General features: G+C 40.6%; 4 protein-coding genes across 4 annotated transcripts; 1 reads left to right on the forward strand and 3 right to left on the reverse strand.

Annotated features, from left to right (window-relative positions):
- Window positions 1–194: 194 nt before the first annotated feature.
- Window positions 195–4215, reverse strand: LOC134000433 (leucine-rich repeat-containing protein 74A). Its single transcript, XM_062439773.1, has 13 exons — window positions 4107–4215; window positions 3660–3835; window positions 3461–3568; window positions 3248–3341; window positions 2896–2945; window positions 2724–2805; window positions 2531–2616; window positions 2267–2461; window positions 2082–2177; window positions 1736–1879; window positions 1481–1585; window positions 1159–1244; window positions 195–804 (listed from the first exon to the last, which is right to left on the reverse strand). The coding sequence occupies exons 1-13, from the start codon at window positions 4213–4215 to the stop codon at window positions 195–197; spliced, it is 1941 nt and encodes a 646-aa protein (XP_062295757.1).
- Window positions 4216–6448: 2233 nt separating this feature from the next.
- On the forward strand, window positions 6449–9101 carry angel1 (angel homolog 1 (Drosophila)). The gene is made up of 8 exons (XM_062440680.1): window positions 6449–6613; window positions 6718–6787; window positions 6872–7314; window positions 7505–7646; window positions 7709–7888; window positions 7990–8023; window positions 8315–8478; window positions 8586–9101. The coding sequence occupies exons 1-8, from the start codon at window positions 6464–6466 to the stop codon at window positions 8744–8746; spliced, it is 1344 nt and encodes a 447-aa protein (XP_062296664.1). The 5' UTR covers window positions 6449–6463; the 3' UTR covers window positions 8747–9101.
- Window positions 9102–11961: 2860 nt separating this feature from the next.
- On the reverse strand, window positions 11962–16175 carry vash1 (vasohibin 1). Its single transcript, XM_062440444.1, has 8 exons — window positions 16054–16175; window positions 15283–15705; window positions 14682–14770; window positions 14143–14199; window positions 13597–13671; window positions 12893–13274; window positions 12242–12351; window positions 11962–12034 (listed from the first exon to the last, which is right to left on the reverse strand). Exons 2-8 carry the CDS (start codon window positions 15502–15504, stop codon window positions 11962–11964), a joined length of 1008 nt encoding a protein of 335 aa, XP_062296428.1. The 5' UTR covers window positions 15505–15705; window positions 16054–16175.
- A 628-nt stretch (window positions 16176–16803) lies between these two features.
- fcf1 (FCF1 rRNA-processing protein) lies at window positions 16804–21619 on the reverse strand. Its single transcript, XM_062440235.1, has 8 exons — window positions 21543–21619; window positions 20869–20933; window positions 20600–20671; window positions 20339–20487; window positions 20145–20217; window positions 19963–20050; window positions 17194–17288; window positions 16804–17064 (listed from the first exon to the last, which is right to left on the reverse strand). The coding sequence occupies exons 1-8, from the start codon at window positions 21543–21545 to the stop codon at window positions 17016–17018; spliced, it is 594 nt and encodes a 197-aa protein (XP_062296219.1). The 5' UTR covers window positions 21546–21619; the 3' UTR covers window positions 16804–17015.
- Between the last annotated feature and the right edge of the window lie 6 nt (window positions 21620–21625).

Consider the following 21625-nt stretch of genomic DNA (forward strand, 5'->3'; position numbering starts at 1 on the left):
GGTCTCTATGTGAATGAACCATGACTGACTGAAAGATTAATGTCCTGTTGAATTAATGAATTTCTGAATATGATGTGCACATTTGAAATTAGAAACCATATAATACAAATGACACAGTCTCTCTTCAATCATTATTTATTAACCGTCTAACAAAGTACTTCCACAGCTAATGCTGTTGAACTCAAAGAATTAGTTCACTTGACAGTTTGTATAGGAGTCTTTGAGTATTTCGCTGCATGTTTCTTAGTTTTCTTTTTCTTCACTTTCTTGGTTTTGGCTTTAACCTCTGGTTGCTTGGCATTAAGTGCAGGCCTGGACCTGGTCAGGTGGTTAGCAGTGGGGCTGAGCTTGCTATGGCCCATCTCTGGATCAGAGCGTACACCCTGAGCAGAGATGGATTTGCCTGGGGCCGATCGAGGGGAGTCATCCAGCAAATTGGGTTGGGAGTAGGAGCGCATTGCTGGAGAACTGGTGGGACGGTAAGGCGTGGTGCCTCCTATCATGGACAGGTGGACATGCTCATTGCTCAGGTTAGAGACAGAATAGCGACTGCTGTTAGACATGACAATGTGGTGCCAAGAACTGAGAGGGGTGGCAGAGAAGTGCTGTGGGCCACTTGAGTCCTCTTTGGCACCTCCTGGAGATATGACCATAGAGCTGCGTGGTGTAACTGCCTCCACAGCGCTCTGGAAGGTCTTGAGGATGCGGTCACTCTTCTGCTTTTCTTTCTTCTGACGGGACTCAACCTTCCGCAGTTGGCGTCGGTGATCCCTCATCATCTGTTTCCTCGTATCTGCCAATCCCCTGCACAGAAAAATCAGATAACCCTATAAACCTCTGGGACTGGTTTGTGGAGCCAAAATAAGACTGCAACCAGTTTACTACATACCTCTCTCTGTGCCATAAACATCCCTTTTTACAACATTATTTTGAAAGCATCATTCAAGCTTGGAATCTGGACAAATTCACAGCTAAAACACTTGGTTCAACTCCAATGGTCGTCAAACAGTCATGAAACCCTTATCATAAAGTGCACAGTAAAGACATTACTAAATGCTTTCAAACGATGAACCTTAACACATCATAAGTTTATGATGTGAAGCAATTAAGGGGGCCTCATCTGTGAGTATAATCAAATACAGTATGAGACATGCTCACCTGTAGTCTACCATCCCTGTCCTGTCACGATCAAGTCTCTGAATCAGCTCTTCAATGTGATATCGATCCAGAGGAATGCTCGATTGCTGTCAAGTTTTCACACAACAAAAGAGAAGAAAAAGAGTCAGATAAAAAGTTTCTACTTTTGCATTTAATGCAGCAGTGATTCTCTGATCCTGACAATTTGCTTTTAATGATTCAAGTCAAAGAGAGTGCATTGTGGACGATTTCACTGTTCTGTCACTGAAATTCATCAGTGCAGTGCATCCTGCAAATGTTACTGACTCTGTAAACTTCAATAAATTCAAATGTATCTGAAAACCTGCACTGCCTTCCTGAAGTCAGCAACAGGGACTCGCATGGTGCCATCTTTGTCAATGTTTCGAAAGAAATCCCACAGGCGTAATTTGCGTTGATCCAGATAATCCTTCAAAAGCAATAGACATTTTAACAATAATGAAATACATAGAGTCGGACTATAAATGTTAAATGAAGAGTCATTTGATTTAAATGTGAGTAGTAAATATAAGATTACATTTTTCATAATAACTTGTTTTCATCATGTGACCAAACAGACCTGGATGACTTTCATTGGATCGATGCGTTTAGGGGGCTTCTTAGCGATGAACCCTCCCACCCCTCCATACTGTACATCCAGACTGGGATGCTCCTGACACGTCACCTCCAGCAGATGCACAAAGTTCTCATTTACCAGCACATTCTGCTCAGATAACAAGGTAAAAATGTAAAGATACGGGGTATTCAATAATCTTAATTTGGTAGTTATGGTATGATGGAAAATAATACTGTATAATGCTATCTTTTCCTGATCAATATAAACACAAAACTGAAATGTATTAACAGCTAATATGATTGGTTTCAACTGTGATCAAACTACATGACAGTGGTGGTGCCACACTCACACATATGTTGATCTCTTCCAGGGCAGTTTTAGGTGTGTTCTTCACCACATTAACCAGGGCCAGTGCTCCCTCTACTGTTAAAGAGTTGTAAGCAAGCTACAGGCATGTATGAATAAAACATTACTTTACACATCACCTGACAATGTGTGTCTGTCTGTTGTTGGCTGAATACAACATTCACCCACCAGCAGAACTCGAAGAGTATCGTTGGCCTCAAGGCCCCTACACAGCATGCCGACACCCTCATTGGTGAGACGGTTGTTGTTGAGGTTGAGGTGCACCAGAGAGTTGTTGAATTTTAAGGCCTCTCCCATAGCCAGGGCACCCTCATTCCCAAAACCATTCCATGATAAGTCAAGGTGTTTTAACATCATATTCACCTAAATATGGAGATGGTACATGATGATTAAATGTTGTATTGCAATTCAATATTCAATTATCAGCCATACCTTCAGTCCAGCACAAAAAGCAACAGCCCCTTTCATTCTAAGATGATTCCAACTAAGATCAAGCACCTCTAGACCTTCGTTGTTTGCTGTACAAAATAAAGGTACGATTAGTAACAAAAAATAAGAAAAAAAAGGATCTTAAGTCAACTACTGTTGCCATTTTTCATATCATTGCACCACACTTTTAACATACCCAACAGCTGTCCCAAATGCTCTCCTCCTCTACCACAAAACTCATTATGGCTCAGGTCTAGTTGCTTTATCCTGGAATTGGTCTAAAAGTAAAAATATTAGCTACCAAAAACAGTAAAAATATTCAAATAACCTACCATTACTTAATGATGTAAAACATAACAATAACTTACCGATAAGGCATCTGCAAAATATTTAGCATCATCATCAGCAAATCCATTTCCTGTTGGAGAAATATTACTTGTTTGAATATACAAAACTAGCTTGCTTATACATATAATATTAATGTCAATCCTGTTTGTTGTTGTTAAATTTACTGATCTTGTAAGAATATCTATCTTTTTCCTCTTTCAACCCTCACCCTTGTCAGAGCAAAGGGAAAAGCAGTGTGCTGGTTGAGATTCACTGTTTTAATTATGCACTTCGGGTTCTTGAAATCTGTCTTCTTGAAAATATCTGTGTACCTTGGTCTCAATACATCGCTGTACTGCCAGTACAGCTTTGTTGTGTAAATGTGCACATCACCTGAAAGTTTCATAGATTTTATTGAAATGCTGTCCAGCAACATTATAGATACATATTCAGCTCCTGCAGACTGCAGGTGGTTGTTGGACAAGTCCTGAAAGAAAAAAACAGAATAATACAGGTATGCAGAATCCTCCACTGTAAAAGTCGAGTATACTGTCACATTAAAAGCACTTGTGCTACCTCTAGTGGTAGGTTTGCAGTGCTACATACCAGATGCTGAATGGTGAAATTAGCTCTCAACATCTCCACAAGGTATTTGGCTCCTTCAGCTTGAATGTTATTGTCTGCCAGTTCCAGTGTGTTGATATGCATGTCAGTCTAAACACAACACAAACACAAAAAGAACTAATCAAAAAAAGCTCTATTTTAAAAAGTCACATTCAATAACATACTTGTATTTCAAACTCACCACTAAAGCAATAGCTAGTGCCTTGCACCCCAAGTGTCCAAGCCCATGGTGGGTAAGTGTCATGGTGGGAGAGTCAAGGTTTCGTATGAATAAGGACACTGGCACCACACCCACCAACTTGCATGCTTGCAAGTACACTTCAGCTATAGACATCTCCTTGTTGCTCTCATCTTTTTCTGGGGATGAGTAAGAATGTGAGTCTCCCTATATGGGCCCTTGCCTGGTATAGATACAGTAATGAACATATGTTTTACAAGAGCACTCAAAACAAGCCAATTAATTGCAATGCCTTTGGACATTGGAAGTGATTTTATCTCAATATTATGAATTAACAATATGTATATGTTTACATGAATGTACAGCTTTACAATCAGAGCAGCAAAATGGCTTTTTTTTTTTAACCTTAGAATTGCAAGAATGAATCCAAGAATGATTTAATGTACTTACCATCCGACTCCAAGTCTGTGTCAAACTCATCCTCAGAGCCTTGATACAGTGTTGGAGATGGACAATCATCATCTTTTAAGCAGAGGGACTCAAAAGACAGTGTTGACATTGCTGTTTGCTGTTAAGCCTTTGTCCTTTTTGAAAACGTTTCTTAGACACAAGGAGAATTCACAGTCTTCACTTAGTTTATGCAGCGTCTGGGTTGTGTGAGCTGTGAAATTAAATGCCTGTACTGTCCGGCAGGTAACCTTATCTTTCAGGTAGCATGTCATGTGTAGTGCCGGGGATAATTTATTCATTAGTGTGGATACAATCTGGTGTTTAGTAGGTCCAAGCATAGGCTATATGATTGATAAAAGGTAGCATTTGGAATACACCATACAAGGAAAGCATGTTATAAGGTGCTTTACGTTTAATATTTTTTCTTATTTAATATCACTTTATTTTTTACAAATATTCTTATATTCAAAAGCCAAAACACTCAAAGGAGACAACATTAGTTAGATGTGACTATGTCCCCTGACCTTCCACAAAAAAACACCAAAAAGTTCAGAACGCGCATGCGCTGATTTGAGTAGAGCAGCATGATTGGCACCTTGTTATTTTATGGGCTCTACCCTTTAGCGCGGTACCTGACCGGTCGAGCCTCAGGTAAATCTTACAGCAGCATTGCAAAGGTGTCAGTCTTTGAAAGTATTGTTGCCAGCTTACTTAAATAGGGACTATGTGAGCAGTTGCCCTGACTGGCTGGCCGTCCGGAGCTAACGGCGTTGTAGTTGATGCTGACTGAGCAGTTTGTCGGCAGCGTGTGAGACTGTGATACGTTTCCCGGTACATGCTATTGTCTGTTATGAAAATGAGTGCAGTGCAAATTGTGTTTTTTTCAGTTATTTCACCAGTTGTTGCTAATGGCAATGAGGGTTAGCTTGCACTTTTTTAGCTTGCACCTGTTAGTGAGCGAACGCCCCTCGTGACGTCAAAATGTTACCATGTGAGAATGTTTTGCTGTGAAGTTCAAGTCAGTGGGATATTTTTTATGTGGCATTCACACACTAATTGTCATTATTTGGCAATTTTAATGACAGATATTGAAAAAAGCTCCATATGTTTTAACTTTCAAAACATACATTGCTGTTATTTTACACAAAGCTTGTCTTGCAGATGCCCCAAAGAAGGGTCTACCTCCTGCAGCTATTGATGGCACCGCAGTGTGGGATGGTGGTGCTGTCACAACCAGGAAGTTCACACAGTCTCAGACAACCCTGCTGGACCAGCAAGTCAACCCAAGCAGTGGGTCGAAGAGAGAAACGAAAGAAAGGATGAAAGCACAAAGTCCAGTAAAAGAAGATTGTAAGAGGCCTGACACAATCAAAGAACAACTGATGGCTGTCCTGCAGAGAGAGACAACGTTTAGTCAGGTGCAATCTGCAGTGAAGGAGGGAGAAGCAGAGATGCAAGAGGCACAGCAACAGATAAAGGTAGAAGCTCTCAAGAAAGAGGATGCAGAAATAGACCATGATGTGTTCTGTACGAAGCAAAACATAGAGGATGGAACTGATATTGCAACTGAGGATGTTAGTCCAGAGCAAGCACTTGGGGCCCAGTTTGAGTCCCTGCAAAAAGAAGAAAGCATACCAACAATTACTTGTCAAGTGCAGGAAAAAACTCAGATACCAAGCATCCAAGAGTCAGTAACTCTAGCTGAGAATGGTGTTCAATACACCACCTATCCAGTAATTCCAGCTGAGGAGAGTGTTGAATACACCATCCATCCAGTGGAGGAACAAATACAAAGCTTGGAAGAGTCAGTAACCCCAGCTGAGCCCAGCATACAAGAAACAACCCCTTCAGTACAGGAACAAATACAGATACCCAGGGCTGAAGACTTAGTGACTGACACTGAAAGTGCAGCTGAATCAGCTGAATGCTGGGATGAATATTTGGCTCTAAACGACGGGGCACGTAATTCTGACCTGGTGTTTGCCTCTCTACTTGCAAACACTCAAAACATTGCATATAGCGGGCAGCATGATACAGAAACTGGATGGCACTTTCCTGCAGGACCTGGCCTAGCAGACGAAGTGCAGTGCCCGCTGTGGCAATTTCCTGCTGTGAGCTATTACCCTCCAGCTGAGTTGACTGTTCCTTTTGAAGGTGAGAATCTGATATCTCCCTTTACTTTAATTACATTTACATTTAATTCATTTAAGTATTTAGTAACTACTGGTTAATTTGCACAGACTTGTTTGAGTGTGCTTGTCTTCCACCTAGTAATTTGGAGAGTATGGGAGGAGCTGGATGAGAGTGCCACTGCAGCAAAGCCTGCCCTGATACCCTTCCCATCCACAAAGGCCTCAATGGACTTTACTGTCATGTCCTACAACATCCTTGCTCAGGACCTGCTGGAGGCCAACCAGGAGCTGTATGTACACTGCCCCCTGGAGGTGTTGGACTGGAGCTACCGTTGCAGCCTTCTCTTACAGGAAATTGAGAAATGGGCACCAGATGTAAGTCAAATGATTCAAGATAAACTATAAAGGCATCTTTTTTTTCAGAAATGAATTCCAATCTTTAGGACTCCACTAATGAGTTGTTTGTGTGCTTTGTGTAGGTTCTGTGTCTCCAAGAGGTTCAGGAGAACCACTACCATGAACAACTGTATCCAGTCCTGACTCAGATGGGTATGTCATCTGAGACAAAACAGTAATGTTGGAGGATATTATGATCAAGGCATCACATAAATTGTCTTCCTGTTGTTGATCCAGGCTACACCTGTGTATACAAGCGGCGGACAGGAACCAAGACAGATGGCTGTGCTACATGCTATCGAAGCAGTTGCTTTTCTATGGTATCAGTCACACCGCTGGAGTTCTTCAGGCCTAACATGGAGCTGCTGAATCGGCACAACGTGGGCATTGTTATGCTGCTTCGGCCGATGGTCCCCCAGGGATCAGAGGTCAAAGCGAAGGGCCCACTTCTCTGTGTGGCTAACACACACCTGCTCTTCAACCCCAGGAGGGGTGACGTAAAGCTGGCTCAGTTAGCCATAATGCTGGCAGAAATCCACAGTGTGGTCAAGTCCTGCAAGGCAAAAGGCGAACACTGTAATGTTATACTGTGTGGGGACTTTAACTCTGTCCCTTACATGCCTCTGTACCAGTTCATCACCACTGGGGAGCTGTACTTCCAGGGTCTACCAGCATGGATGGTGAGACAATGCACAAAACAACTGACTGCAATCAATGCTTGGCATGATAGTTGGAAAATATCTAGCTGCTCCAACTGTCTGACTGTCTGTGGACTTGTTGTGAAATAGATACATTTGGCTCTTTGTTTCAGGTTTCTGCAATGATGCAGTTACCTCTGTAACCATTTATGTATTTACTAATATCCAACAGATATCAGGTCAAGAGGATTTGTCACACAAGGCTATTTTCCACAGACTGTTTGCTCCTCTGTGGCCTGGGGATCTGGGAGTCAGTGACAGCTGCCAGTACGTTACAGTTGAGGATACGAATGAGAGCCAGAGTCGGGTACCAGGTCAGAGTTAGAAGCTGTAGCATGTTTTGTACATACTGTCACTTTTGTAATCTTGATCCAAGGTGTAAATATCAGATTTGTGTTTCAGCTCCTTTGTCAGACTTCCTGTCGTAATATTTGTTGGTCTTGTGTAGGGATGCGTCAGTACAGCCATGACTTCCTACTGCGGCTGCGCTACTGTCCACATGCATTTATCCCACCTGACATGCAGCTAATCCCAGGCGTGACTGACCATACACCAGGTACCATTATACTGCAGGAAGCACAACACAGTCATCTGTTTTTCTAACATGACAGAAGTGGTTTGAATCTGAATCTGAATTTTCATTGTTATTGTGTGCAGATGCTTCAAAGAGAAACCGGCCCTATGTTGGAAGGTCAGTTTACCTACATGTCATTCGAAGGTTTCTGCTTCTTAGACATTGTATGCATTGATGAACATAATCCAATGGTTATTCAGTTTCACAGCAAGAAAACAGGAAGACAATAAACAATAAATGTTAAAGCTACTGTAATTAACAGACTTTATTCATCTTGGTCTAATCATTCAACCATTTTACATGTCACGTTATGATGTACAAAACAGGACTACATATAGAAAAGTGGAAGAAAAAACAGGTCAAGTGGAAATCAGATGTGATATTAGTCATTGAGTTTGTGTCTCACAGGTTCAGACACACCATCAGTCATCGGTTGGACTTGGAGTCAGTCTATAAACACATTCTCCCAGGCTCTGGCAACTCAGAAGTCACGACTCTGCACTCTGAAATGGGAGCTACTGTCGACTACATCTTCTATTCCCCAAAACGCATCTTACCCTTTAATCAAAAAGGTATGCCACAAAACAGGACAGTATGCTAACATTTTAGAGCTCTGAATTAATCATTTGCTTCTGTAAATAACTTATGTGTTGATTTTCTTTTTCTTTCTTTTCCTTAGCTGGTGACGACTCTAAGAGCAATGGTCTGAAGTTGATCAGTTGTCTCTCCCTCCTATCAGAGGATGTTTTATGGTCAATGAAAGGCCTTCCCAACCACATATTCCCCTCTGACCATCTCAGTCTTCTGGCCAAATTTCAGCTGGACCTGCACGCTGCATGACAGAACAGACTGCGGGTGAACTGAACCAAGATGGATGTGAGAGGCAAAGCATGTTTCTCTTCAAATGATCCGGGCCTCGCTCTGTTCACATTTGGTTTTTGTTTTTGTTAGTATGGATACCATTATTTGCGGTTCAATCCTGGCAAAAGGGGATCATAGTTGTCTAACTAAATGGGACGTTCTTATTTTTGTTCAAAGGAGCCAGGAAAATAATGAGTGCCAGTGTTTAACCCTGTTCCACATGTTTTTCATCAGATAAATGGTGCAGAGCTATGACAGAGATATGACAAATCTTATAATTGATGATGTAATAGTGTAAAAAGCAGCACTTGACTTAGTGGTGTTATAGTGGACTGGCCGGTTTACTTTGCCTGTGACAACCGCTCTGTCACATTTTTATTTTATTTAAGCTTGCTTTTTGAAACTAGAAGTGTATTTCTCTGATTTTGAGTCAGTTCTATTTTTTCAGATGGTATAAATATTGAATAAATATTTTCCATTAATTTGTGACTCCCATTTTGATTTTGCTCTCTGGCCTTTTAAAAAGTAATTTATTGTTCTTTCCTGGATTCATGATGTAGCGAGATATGTGCATGTGCAGTTTGTGTCTGGCTGCCTGTGTGTATCCTGCCTGGTCCTCTGCTGAGATTGTGACCTGAATGTTGGCTCTGCCCCTCCCATCCCACTGCACTTAGGCACTCAGTCAGGGAGATGTGTCTGTGTGTGTGTCTGGTTGATGCATGAATGAATAATTCATGTACATAGTTGAGTGTTCATGCGTGAGAGCGCAGTAAGAGAGCTTTGTGTTGTGCGTGGGTTACAGAATGTCTGTGAAGGTGATTCCCATCAGTAAGACATGTCACTCATTGTCAGTGGGCTCTTCAGTGTGTTGTTTCAATGTTTTCAATATAATACAGTCAGTTGTGAGTTAAACCTTGAATATGTAGAGGAGTCAGGTTGTGTGTATTTATTCCCCCTTTGGCATTAAATGTATGCAAGTAAAGGAAGTGGGTCAGTAGATTTCTTTTCCAAATAGGGCATGCCTTCTGTTTCTATATCTTACAAACACTGAAAGTCAGTGTTCGACATCTGGAGTCCACTGGAAGGGAGGATAGGGAGTTTGTTTATCTTGCTCATGACTTCTAGACCTTCATAATTTACCAAGGTAACTGTCACAATATTAACACATATTCTAAGGAGCTCGCTTTCACACATGACACCACTATCTCCTTCATCTGTCGTTTTGCAGTAGTAAGATCGCAGTATTCTCACCGTACCTGACAAAATTTCATGACATGCAGCCCTATTAGAGATCCATCACAGCCCACACCTGACTGCGGTTCATTGCTGACTGGTTTTAATCAAATGCAGCAGCCATTAAGCTTCATTAGCTGATTGCTGTGCTGTGAGGTGGATAGGGGGATCCATTTAACAGAAAACTAATCATAAGAGCAGCACACTATAGCTTTCATTTATATGACTGCGGCAAATCCTGATAACGACTCAACATTCAATTATTAAATGGAACTTGGTGGATATTCTGAGATTAAGAAGGCGAACATGTTGAAACTGTCCTGCTCGGTCAGACTGTTGTTGCTGTTAAGTCTCAGCAGCACTCAAATGGTTACACTTCCCATTTATAGTGTTGTTAGCAACAAGTTTCCTTTTTGTAAACTTTGGGTTGTGTTTAGAGATCTCCTCAGTCTGCTCTCATCACCAGCTGACTCGGTGCCAGCCACAAACTGCCCTTTAGATTTGGATGCTCTGTGCTCAGTTTGAATTCTTAGTTGACAGAAAACTGGCACTTAACCCCCAAACAACTGATTACCCATTACCCACTAATTAAATCCTAATCTGTATATTTCTTGGTATGAACAACAGTTTTTAAATACTTAACCATGACGATCCCTGTTATCACAACACTAACATTGAAAACAAGACTTTGTTGCCACGATCATAGTGAACCTTTATTGTGATCCTGTAAATCAATTTATGGTACGAGACAACTTGTGTTACAGAATATTGGAATGCAAACAAACACCTACTGTACACATAAAAATGTTGACTGTGGCAAAGTACTCAGAGGAGCGTGTTTCAAATATTAAGTGCTCTACTGGTGATCACCAACACAGAATAAGTATAAAATGACACCGTTCCCCATAAAAAAAATAGAAAAAGATAAAAGTGCTGTAAACAAATTTCTTTACACCTTAGCTCAAATGGAAGTCAGTTGCTTGGATACCATTTAAGGCTAGTGAAAAATTGGATTAAGTTGCTACAAATAAAAGAAACAATGTATATATAAAGCAGTTATACAGTACAAGTAAACTGACTCATTACTCTACATTGAATGCAGATGAGGTCAGTCAGCTGCGTTGCCATCAGTCATGATGATAATTGTGTTTATATTCAGCAGCCAGAATAACTCCTGTTCCTCATGTTATCACTCAACAGATGCTTTCATACTCTTACACTTAGATACACTGTGTATTCAATCCCATATTCGGTTAATTTATCACGGTCAACAGTGTGCCAAACATGCTCGCCTCTGAGTGTTGATGTCTAAGATTGTTTATTTTTTAGTAATTAAGAAGAGCAGAGATTACACTGCTTTGTGTTCAGTTAGGCAATGACTATATTAGATTGGACATAAAAAAGGTGTTTTTCTTTTCTTTGAGTTTTCATACAAGGCACAATGGTAGTTTGCAAACTAGTCACTACACAAGCAATCACTGCCCAGCAGAGCCTAAGTGGATTTAAAATGACATTACATGTATGTTGCACACTTACAGTATAACGATACAGATTGAAGACGAGCCATAAGAGCTTTTGTTGAACATAATAACACCACAAAAACCTATGATATGTCCTGTAGCACATTTACACTGAGTGGTAGTCTATCCCAGCTTTGGGGAAGTTGAGCAGAGATGTTAAAAATGTTTACAAATTACTGCACATCTGACCCCTCACCCCCTTTTTTTTTTTTATAATTTAGGAACATTGCCAGCACCAATTACTACACACAGTAAATGCTCCAGAAAAAACCTCTGATAACACAGACACTGGAAGTCAGAATGAGACTTTGTTTTGGGAGGGAAAGTTGCTGGTTGTCTATTCGACACTGCATCTTTTGAATAGGCCAGTGTGTAAATCGGCGGCCTCATGAAACACATTAGCGGTACCTTGTTATAACTTCACCAGCTAAAAATTCTTCTTCACACTCGAATCTGATAACCGTTCAAGTCTCCAGATGCTTTTGGTTCCAAAACCTTCTTATCTCCGGAGGGGCTGAAACCAAAGAAACACAAATAACAGTTTTATTCATTTAAGAAGGAAACTGTGACTAATTCATAAGCTACTTATGCTTTGCCTTAGATCACAAGACAGCTGTAGTCCTAATACTTTCCATTGACAACAAAGATTTCTCATTGTCTGCTATAATCTTTGTATTTTTTGTGAAAAATAAAATTATGTAGAGCACTTGATTCATCATACCGTCTCTCAACACGGCTGATCCTGCGCAAGGGGCTGCTTGGTCCTCTTAGGGGTGACCCCATGCTGTTCCTCCTATCTTTGGTGGGAGAGGGGGGTGCAGGCTTTCCAATCTGCAAAACAGAAAAACAATTCACAAAAAAGAGAATCTTAATCCAGATTCCAATCACTCTAAAACATCACACAGGTGAACTGAACTATGCTCATGTCCTCACTGTGTGCTGTCTCTGGCCGAAATTTGTCTGTGTCTTTAATGTGATTGTGCAGAGCACTCACTGTAAATGATCAGCTATTGATGGATTGAGCCAGCCATGCATGAAGCACAGCAGAGCAGAGTCAAGCCATCACATTAGTTATATTACAAGCAGAGCTCAGCATCAAGGCTGCCTTCATTATGTTAGTGTGAGAGGTGATGAGAGAGATCATTTGAGAAATAGCTCCTCAGATAGCAGGTCATCGGGTTTGAAGAAACAGCATGTCAAAAGAAATCTAATACGGAGTCAGGAAGGGCAGTCCATCTGCTGAGGACTAATTATATTTCCTCATGATTGTCTTTCGTCCTGCAAGAGCTTCATCGGCTTGTACTGGTGTCAGCAGCTAAGTGAGACTGCAGATACTTAAATGCTATTTGTCTGAACATCCACTGTACTGTACCTTCAGCCTCATGTCTCGAGTGTGTCTCTCCAGCTCCTTCCGCAGCTCCTCCTTTGTCAGTTTGTCCACATCTAGTATCGAGTGTTTCCATTCTATCTGCTCCACGCTGTGAGGGTCGTGGGACACGTACTGGCCGATCTTGACCTTTCGCAAGGTGTGCCAGTAGTTCCTGTAGGCTCCGTCATATTCCTGCACCAAGTCCATCAGTGTTCGGAACTCCAGGGGCTTGAACATGAGGTCCTCCCTCCGGCTCATGCCCAGTGCGCCGAAGCGTCCCCCGCTGTGAACTCCCAGCACAATGTGGTAGAAGTGGTTTCCTGAGAAATGAGACTTAAAGCTGAGGGGGAAGCGCTCCACACCAGGCATGTTGTTGGTGAGGTAACTGTACCAAGCTTGATCAAGGAAATGGACATGAGAAAGAATCCTGTCAAATAAATGTAGATTTGGCTCCCCTTGTCATGCCTGTTACTAGTCTACTGCTTCCATATGTGGAATACATTTCTGCTTTTTTCTGCTAGATTAAACAAAATTTTGAGCACATTTAGGGAATACAATATGTGGTAAGTTGGTCAGAAAACACTTTTCTCACCACCACTTCTGTTTGGTGCACATGTCCAAAAAAGCTATAGGTTTGATGATCATGCAAATTTACAACAATTCAATTTGAAGACATCATAGCTTATGATCTGCTGCTGTAAAGATACATTCCCAGGATCACCGCCTCCAGACATTTGATTGGCAGAGCTTCGCGTGTCATCTCCTTAGCGATGTCCATCAACCTATGCAGAAAAATTGAACAAGCTCATTCTACTGTTTCCGTATGTCTGTGACAAAAGAACACACTGCTGTATGCACTACAAATGACAAGAGCACGCTGTTACTGATCACGCAGTCAAACGAAAACTATTTTCCATGAGCAACAGTAATAAATTGTGTGCTACTAAATCTAATAAAGCGAGGTCAGGCAAAGAACGTTCCAGGCCTCTGCTGGCAACACAGATCTTGTCTAGCTTTGTCGTCTGTTCCTACTCCCAAAGCCCCGAAGTAAAGCATCGTGCATCATGCATCAGCAGCACAGGCTAAACCATAAGAAATCAACAAAAATGGTTCTTGATATCCCATGACTGCTGCCATAAAGCTTTATGAGTCTCCAGCTCTTTGTTGAACATTTAGATAATGAAACAGGGAAAAAAACAAGCCAAGCACAAATACTGTTATTCAGTCCTTCAGTAAAAATAAAGTATGCTCACGCAGTAAGAGGCCGGCTCTTCTTAATTTCAAAAAACTGTGTCCCGGTGTGATTGTACCTGTAGGACAGAGTTAAGGTCATGCTGTAACAGAACAATGTGAAGCAACATGAAACTGCTCTGGGAGAACACTCTGCTGTATGTAGTGAGGAGAAAAAACAACCAGAGTGCTTTGTGATATTCATAACTGGTTGGTTAATTATAGATCAAAATCAAGCTATTGCTTAATATAGAATATAGTATCCACTGCTGCCTACTTTCTCATGTTGTGGCCCATATTCATCAAACTATGCCAAAACATGGGTCAATGGGATGAGAAAAAAGGCAATCTATTAGTATTATACTGCCATTATATTATTGGACTACTAGTGTACTACTGAATCTGAATCATCAATGTTGCTTGAGGCATGTTTCAGTGACTGACACACAAATCTATAGAGTGTAAATTATATCACAAACATTCAAATATACTCAATAATTATTGTTTTGAGCCCATTGAAGTACTAACCAGACACTTTTTTACCAACTAAGTCAAAGGATACTGCAATTCCCTGATGTATTTCTGTATGGCTTCCAGGCGCTGTGGGATAGTGGTGGTAGGTTGGTATGTAGGCACACTCGGTATTGGAATCTGTGGGATAGAGCATCCAAACAACTGCCATCATACAATCTCTATATTCACTGCAGCTGGAAAATGTAGTCTTTCTTTTCTTGACCTCTGCGCTCTATTCTATTCAGTGTTACTAATGGAAAGGTTATCTTAATTGCTCTTCAGCCTCTCTCATGAAAATGGAATAAATGGTACCATTCTTCTGCATTTCAAAACATCTGTAGCAAACAAACATGCTCTACAGAGTGGACCTGACAAAACATGCATTGTGTTTGACTAGCAATGATATTGGAGGGGGAAAAAATAAATAAATCTGCAGTAATAACCATTTATAGTGGATTTAGAGGCACGTGATCGTGTCAGACAGCATAGTAGCACTAGAACTCCATATTTCTCCACAACACATGGGTGTAAATTGTTTCTCAACTATGAGTAAGTTTCAGGTGGAAAGTGTGAAGTGCACAATATAGAACCAGATACTCCAGTCATATGTAAATAAGTCGGAACTACATTCTACATATTTACAATTTTACCTTGGGTAGGTCAGTGGCGCCCCGAATCCCCTTCCCCAAAGCTTCACCATCAGGATGGATTCGAGCCACATGGCGCCACATCCTCTCCCAAGTCTCCTCATCCACCGGGAGGCCTCCTCTGTTCACATAGAAAGGCACTCCTCCATCCCTCAACTCTTCTTCGCCTTCGTCCTCCTGCTCCTCATCTCTCTCCTCTACTGAGCCCGCAGTGGCCCTCAGCATCCCTCTTCTGCAAGGAAGCTGGCAGAGTCCTGGCACAGAAATGTCCTGACTGATGCCTTGGACCTTTCACTGGTTAATCTGCCTGCAGGTTTAAGTAGGTTCCCACAACAGATGGCCAACATATGACATCCAGCAGTTTATAGCAGCATCAGTGTCTCAAAAAGGCTTCAGTAAAGATGGTGTCTTTACTGTAAAGGCGATCTGCTGTGAATAAAACGCACCTCTATAGTTGGAGCAGGTGAAGATGCACAAATGATTTCATACATTCATTTTTAAAGATGTTTTATTTTTTTTTTTTAGAATATCCAATGACTTTGCAATATAACCTCAGCATAAATCAATTTGACTACAGGCCATTCATCAATCGCCTACTCAGGTTAATAAATATATATGGTGAATTAGTCATAGGATAGTCTCTTATAGTGGCGATACTGTTAGTGTTCAACAAGCAAACAAGCCCGCCAATGTAACGCTATCACTGCTATCAGAGCATATAAAAGGATTGATTGTGCAAGACAACAAAGTATTACAAATTATAACTCCCAGTACCGTTAGAGGTCATTCATACCAGCAAGTCACTGCTGCTGGACAATCCCAATATCCTCGACCCTCCTCAGACGTCCAGCTCATCTCCGTTTTCAGCAAATTATTTCCTTCATGCCAGCCGGTTCATTGTTCGTGAAGATGCTCTTGGCTTCAGTGACTGCGGGTTAGATTCACGTCCAACGAGCCGCTCAGACACTCCCAGACCTCAGTCTACTGCGCATGCTCTCTACTGAAGGGGATGATCTCAGCTGTGACTAATGCTGCATTCAGGTACTCCCCGTTTAAATGTTATAGTCTTTAAGTGGTGCCAAAATATACACATTTTGTTTTGTTTTTATTTACGATTACAGCTGAAAAGCGTCCAGTACTGTGCAGAGAACGTAAACAATATAGTTAAATTAATATTATAATCAAACATGTATTTTAAAATTAACAAAACAAACAAACCTAAATTTGAATTCTTACCATAATTTTACATTTATATTGCTCCGTTCTTAACATTACATTAGAATGTTGTGTGGCTCTATATTAACCTCTTCCTTCCCTCTTTCTTGAGCAATAAAATACACTTCTACAGAAATGTGAACAATTAAACTAAACATAGGATAATTAAAAAGACAGACGGTTATAAACGTTACACAATTGCTAAAATACTTACCTACCTGAGGTTATCTTTTCCTATAGAAAATTAGCATCTTTGTTGATATGCCTCCACACATTGGCGTACTGAAAAAACAGAGGCTAAAGACAATGTGCTTTGCAACAATTCATTTATTCACTTCCAATAACAAAAAATTCATAAGAACAACAAAACTTAAAGTAATTTGTAGTTATATCAGAAATCATCCATTCTCTCCAAATTAGACTTCAAAACTTTGCAATATCTTGAATATACATAGTAAGAAAAAAAGAAATTTAACAGGAAACTTCAGTCTATTTACAGCTCCAGCTCGGTTGTAGAAATATTAAAATCTTGGAGCACCGTAGTCATCTGGCATCCGTTCAATGTTGTACCTTTATTATAAAAAGAGAAAAAAGAAAGTTAGTATAACATGAAGCTGGCAATGACTCAGAAATGAAACTTCACATTTTAGAGAGAGCTTACACATGTCATATATTTAAGACAATTTGGAATAGTGATACCTGTGGTTTGAGATGTACATGATGGGCACTCCAGGGATCTTCCTGACTCTCCTCTTTAGATCTCTGTCCACAGTAGCCAGGATGTAACACTTGTGCTGTGAAAATATGTTTTTAATATTCTTTAAATGTGCATCTTCCTCACAGTGCAAAAACAACACAGTGGCTGTGTCTGAAATCACTCCCTGGTTTCTACATAGTGCTATATATTTACCTTCCAATATTTGATTTGAGGGTTTGAATCCTGTGCAAATACAGTGTATCCACTAAAAAGTGCACCATTAAAGTCTGCGAGTGGAGAGTTCATATCTGACAGAAACAAACAAATGGATAGGTGGGTAGGACACTACCAGGAGCTGTACTCCAGAGCCAGCATGTCTGTCATGAAAGAGCTCGACAACCCACCCTCTGTGGAAGAACTCAGCGGGGCTATTGACAACCTAGCCTGTGGCTAAGAACCAGGAAAGGATGGTTGAGGACCACAACTCTCCTACACCACTTGCACCAACTTCTCCTGCAGTGATGGGAGGAAGGTAGTGTGCCCCAAGAGATGCGTGATGCCAATAACATTACACTTTATAAGAACAAGGGCGACCGTAATAACTATCGCGGAATCTTTCTCCTCAGCATTGTTGGGAAGGCCTTTGCCCGTGTTATACTGAACAGATTGCAGCTACTAGCAGAACGAGTGTACCCCGAGGCACAGTGTGGCTTCAGGGCCGGCAGATCAACAATTGGCATGATTCTCCTTACGCCAGCTACAGGAGAAATGCAGAGAACAAAGACAACCACTATACATTGCATTTATATACATCCTCCTTTCATGAAAACATGCAAGGAATCGTCCAGTACAACGGCTCATCCTTGGATCCCTGAGCAGAGTGAAACAAGGCTGTGTGCTTGCTCCCACGCTCTTCTGCATATTCTTCTCCCTGCTGCTGTCATATGACTTCAGTCAGTCCAAAGATTGCATATACATTCACACCCGAAGTGACGGCAGCCTTTTCAACCTTGCCCGCCTTCGAGCAAAGACCAAAGTACGGAGGGTTTTAATAAGGGAGAAGTTCTTTGCAGACGATGGAGCTATTACAGCGCACTCTGAGGATGCACTACAGCGACTCATCTACTGCCTTGCAAATGCATGCAGAGACTTTGGCTTGACCATCAGCCTGAGGAAGACCTAAATATTGGGTCAAAATGTGAATGCGAATCCCCAAGGACATGTTCTACAGCAAGCTCGCTACTGGTTCCAGACCCACTGGACGACCTGCCTTGCGCTACAAAGACACCTGCAAACGTGACATGTGGACGGGCGGCATTGACCCAGCAGGTTGGGAAGCCCTAAACGCAGACCGCTGTGTCTGGAGAGCCGCTGTGTCTGGAGAGCCGCTGTGTCAGCTGCTGTTAAGAAAGGCGAGGAGAGACGAGAGGAGCAGTGGAAAGACAGGAAAGAATGCAGACGCCAAAGGACTGACTCAGCAACCACTGAGTCTGCACCCGTTTACACCTGTACAAAACACAATAGAGCCTGTCGATCAAAGATTGGACTATACAATCACAGCAGGCGTTGTAATACAGCAAATGACTAATCATAGTGCAGAAATGCCATCGTCTTCCGAGACGGAAGGTTGCCAACAACAACTATATAGTGCCCTCAAAAAGTCCATAAAGGAATGTATAAAGTAGTGTCCATAGGATGTGCACTCGTTTCTGCAAACAATCCCACAATGCAAAGCTCTACATTTTACAGATGTGAAAATTACAATCTGCGACTCTACAGTTGATGATGATGATGAAAAATAATGTGTCTTGATTTGCTGGCTCACTATTAAGTATAGTAAACTATTTTAGTTTCCTGTTGCTAGTAGCAACCCCTACTTGCACAGTTCCACAGCAGTTTAACTAAGCTAATTTTAGCTGTCTGAGGCTAATGCATTGCTTTTTAATCACATTATTTTGCATCATGATGTAATGTTTACTTATTTGGAACCCAAGAAGAGTGGTGTCTAAATAAATTACAAAATACGGTGGACTGACTGCTTTTAAAATGTTACTTATGTGGACTATGTGCATGTTTACTTAATTATTATTATTGTTATCATCTTCATATGGTGATTTTTGAATGTTACTGTCATCTTTGCAAAAGGTGTGACTCCAATTTATTGTATCTTTTTCTAAGTTATAATCAACATCATTTAATGAATTGCCCAATACTGTTTAAAGTTACTTTAGGTAAAAACTATAAAGGCCAACTGTTGTCTTTAAACTTGCTAGCTTGCTGGTGAAGGAATAAGACAAGTTGGTACATTTTAAAAGATGTAAAGCACACCACCCATGATGCATAATTAACATTACTTTCTCTTTATTTATTATGAACTGTGCATGTATCTATTGACCTGGGATGGTGGGCTGCTGTATACAATTGTCTGTAGAGAGCTAAATAAAGTTGTGGTGAAGTGAAGTAAAGTGCAATGAATTGAATGGAAAATTATACTGCCATTTGGTCATCACATAAATTCTAAAGCCAGTAATAAAAGTATGAAAACCTCTATAACCTGTTAAGAAGATATTTATGAGTAACATGAAGTCCAATAACATTTATTAGGTGGGCTGTTTTTACAATACAGCCTGTTAATGCAAGTTGTGTAAATTAAAAGCTTTCACTGTCATCTGTCTAGTTTTCCATACAAAATTAATTTAAGTATTTTGTATTGTCAAACATTCCATTGTTACATGATTGTAAAGATTCAAATACACATTTAAGTAAATTACCTGTGTTACCCTTTGGACCAAACAGTCATCAGCATATGTTCCCTTATGTGTGCACGGCAGGCGCTCAAACCTTGGATCCTTAGCTATCCTGCAAAATCAAAGAAAAAAAAAAGTCAATTTCAGATCAACCTAGGTGTTCATGTTCATGATGCACAGCTAACGTGAAATCCTGCTGCTTGTACCTGAGTGCGACTCTATATTTCATGCCAAGTTTTTCAATTTCAGCCATTACACAATCTGTTATGTATGGGATACCTGGATGGGATGAAATACAAACAAATTTGGAAATTATGTATGTCATTAAATTATCATACTGAAACACTATTATAATAACGTTTAAATATTTATTATTGGACAAGGGCTCATCAGTCCTTACATTTGGCATACAGGCAATCCATCATAGACTGAACAATGTCCAGTTTCGCCTTGATAGAGAAGTTGATGAAATTGGTATCGACTAGAACATGGTACGGTGGACCAAGCTGAGTATTGTACTGGAAGAACAGACATGACGGGTACTTTTGCCTGCACAAAGAGTTAAAATAAACACACAAAGAGTTAAAAAAAAAAACCCAAACAATTAAGTCAAAGAGCCATCAACCATTATTTATGACAAGCTTTTGTGTGGCCAACTTACACTTCTCTCTCCTTAAGGTCTGAGGGATCTTTCTTCTTTTTATCTTTTGCTTTGGCACGGTCTTTCTCTTTGCTACAGAAACAAAGAAGGAGTTAGTTCTTGTACACGTCTTTAAGATCACAACAACCCTAATAAATAACTATCTGCTCAGTTAAATTTAGAGGTGAGAATTAGCAGGGATAAAAGGTTGGACCATAGTAAGTAAAAACGATTAATCAGTAAGTGACTTTAGCTGGAAAACAAAACAATTACACCAAAGTACAACTCACAGTCGATTATCTTTTAAATTGATCATCCTCTTCATTGCAGCAAACTTCTTTGTTTTCTGCTTCCCCTACATTGAAACAAACAGAGAAATCGGTTAGAACATAACGATCACAACTAACAGTTTATACTGTAGTGGTGTACTGTGGAGAAGGAATTATATATACATTGTGTAAGTGGATAGACAGAGGTGAGTCCACAACATCACACAATGCTGTCACAAGGACTTTGAGGAAACAAAATAGAAAATACAGAAAATTAATTTGCTCGATTACAATCAGCTGACGCTTGCTGAAGCCGACATGTGTCTTATTTACTTACCAAAACAATCACCAATTTCATTAATTGGACACTGAAAGATTAAAACAAATTTCAGGCGACTACTCATTGTCAATTATATTACTAATAATGTAAACTCTGACCTAGATCTTTAGATTCATAACTGTGAAATATATTTAGATGAACACTCATTTTAACTGCTGATGCTTGTGTGCATACGAGCAGCAGTATACAGTTTACTAAACACTAGGCTAGCCTAGCTAACTTAGCTCGGTGGTTTGACTACCAAAACGCTTCAACGCCTCGTTAATAATATACACAATATCAAACTTTAACGGACAACAGTAACAATTATCAAGACAACCCTATTGTGGCCGTGACACAGTTAGAAATTACATACCATGCTTTAAATATTGAGAAGACAGAGTTCATTAGCTGCCTTCCCCTCGTGTGTGTCGATTGCTCCTGACGTCATCGAGAAAT

This window comes from Scomber scombrus, chromosome 19 (assembly GCF_963691925.1).
Source record: "Scomber scombrus chromosome 19, fScoSco1.1, whole genome shotgun sequence".
In the NCBI taxonomy this organism is placed as follows: domain Eukaryota; kingdom Metazoa; phylum Chordata; class Actinopteri; order Scombriformes; family Scombridae; genus Scomber; species Scomber scombrus.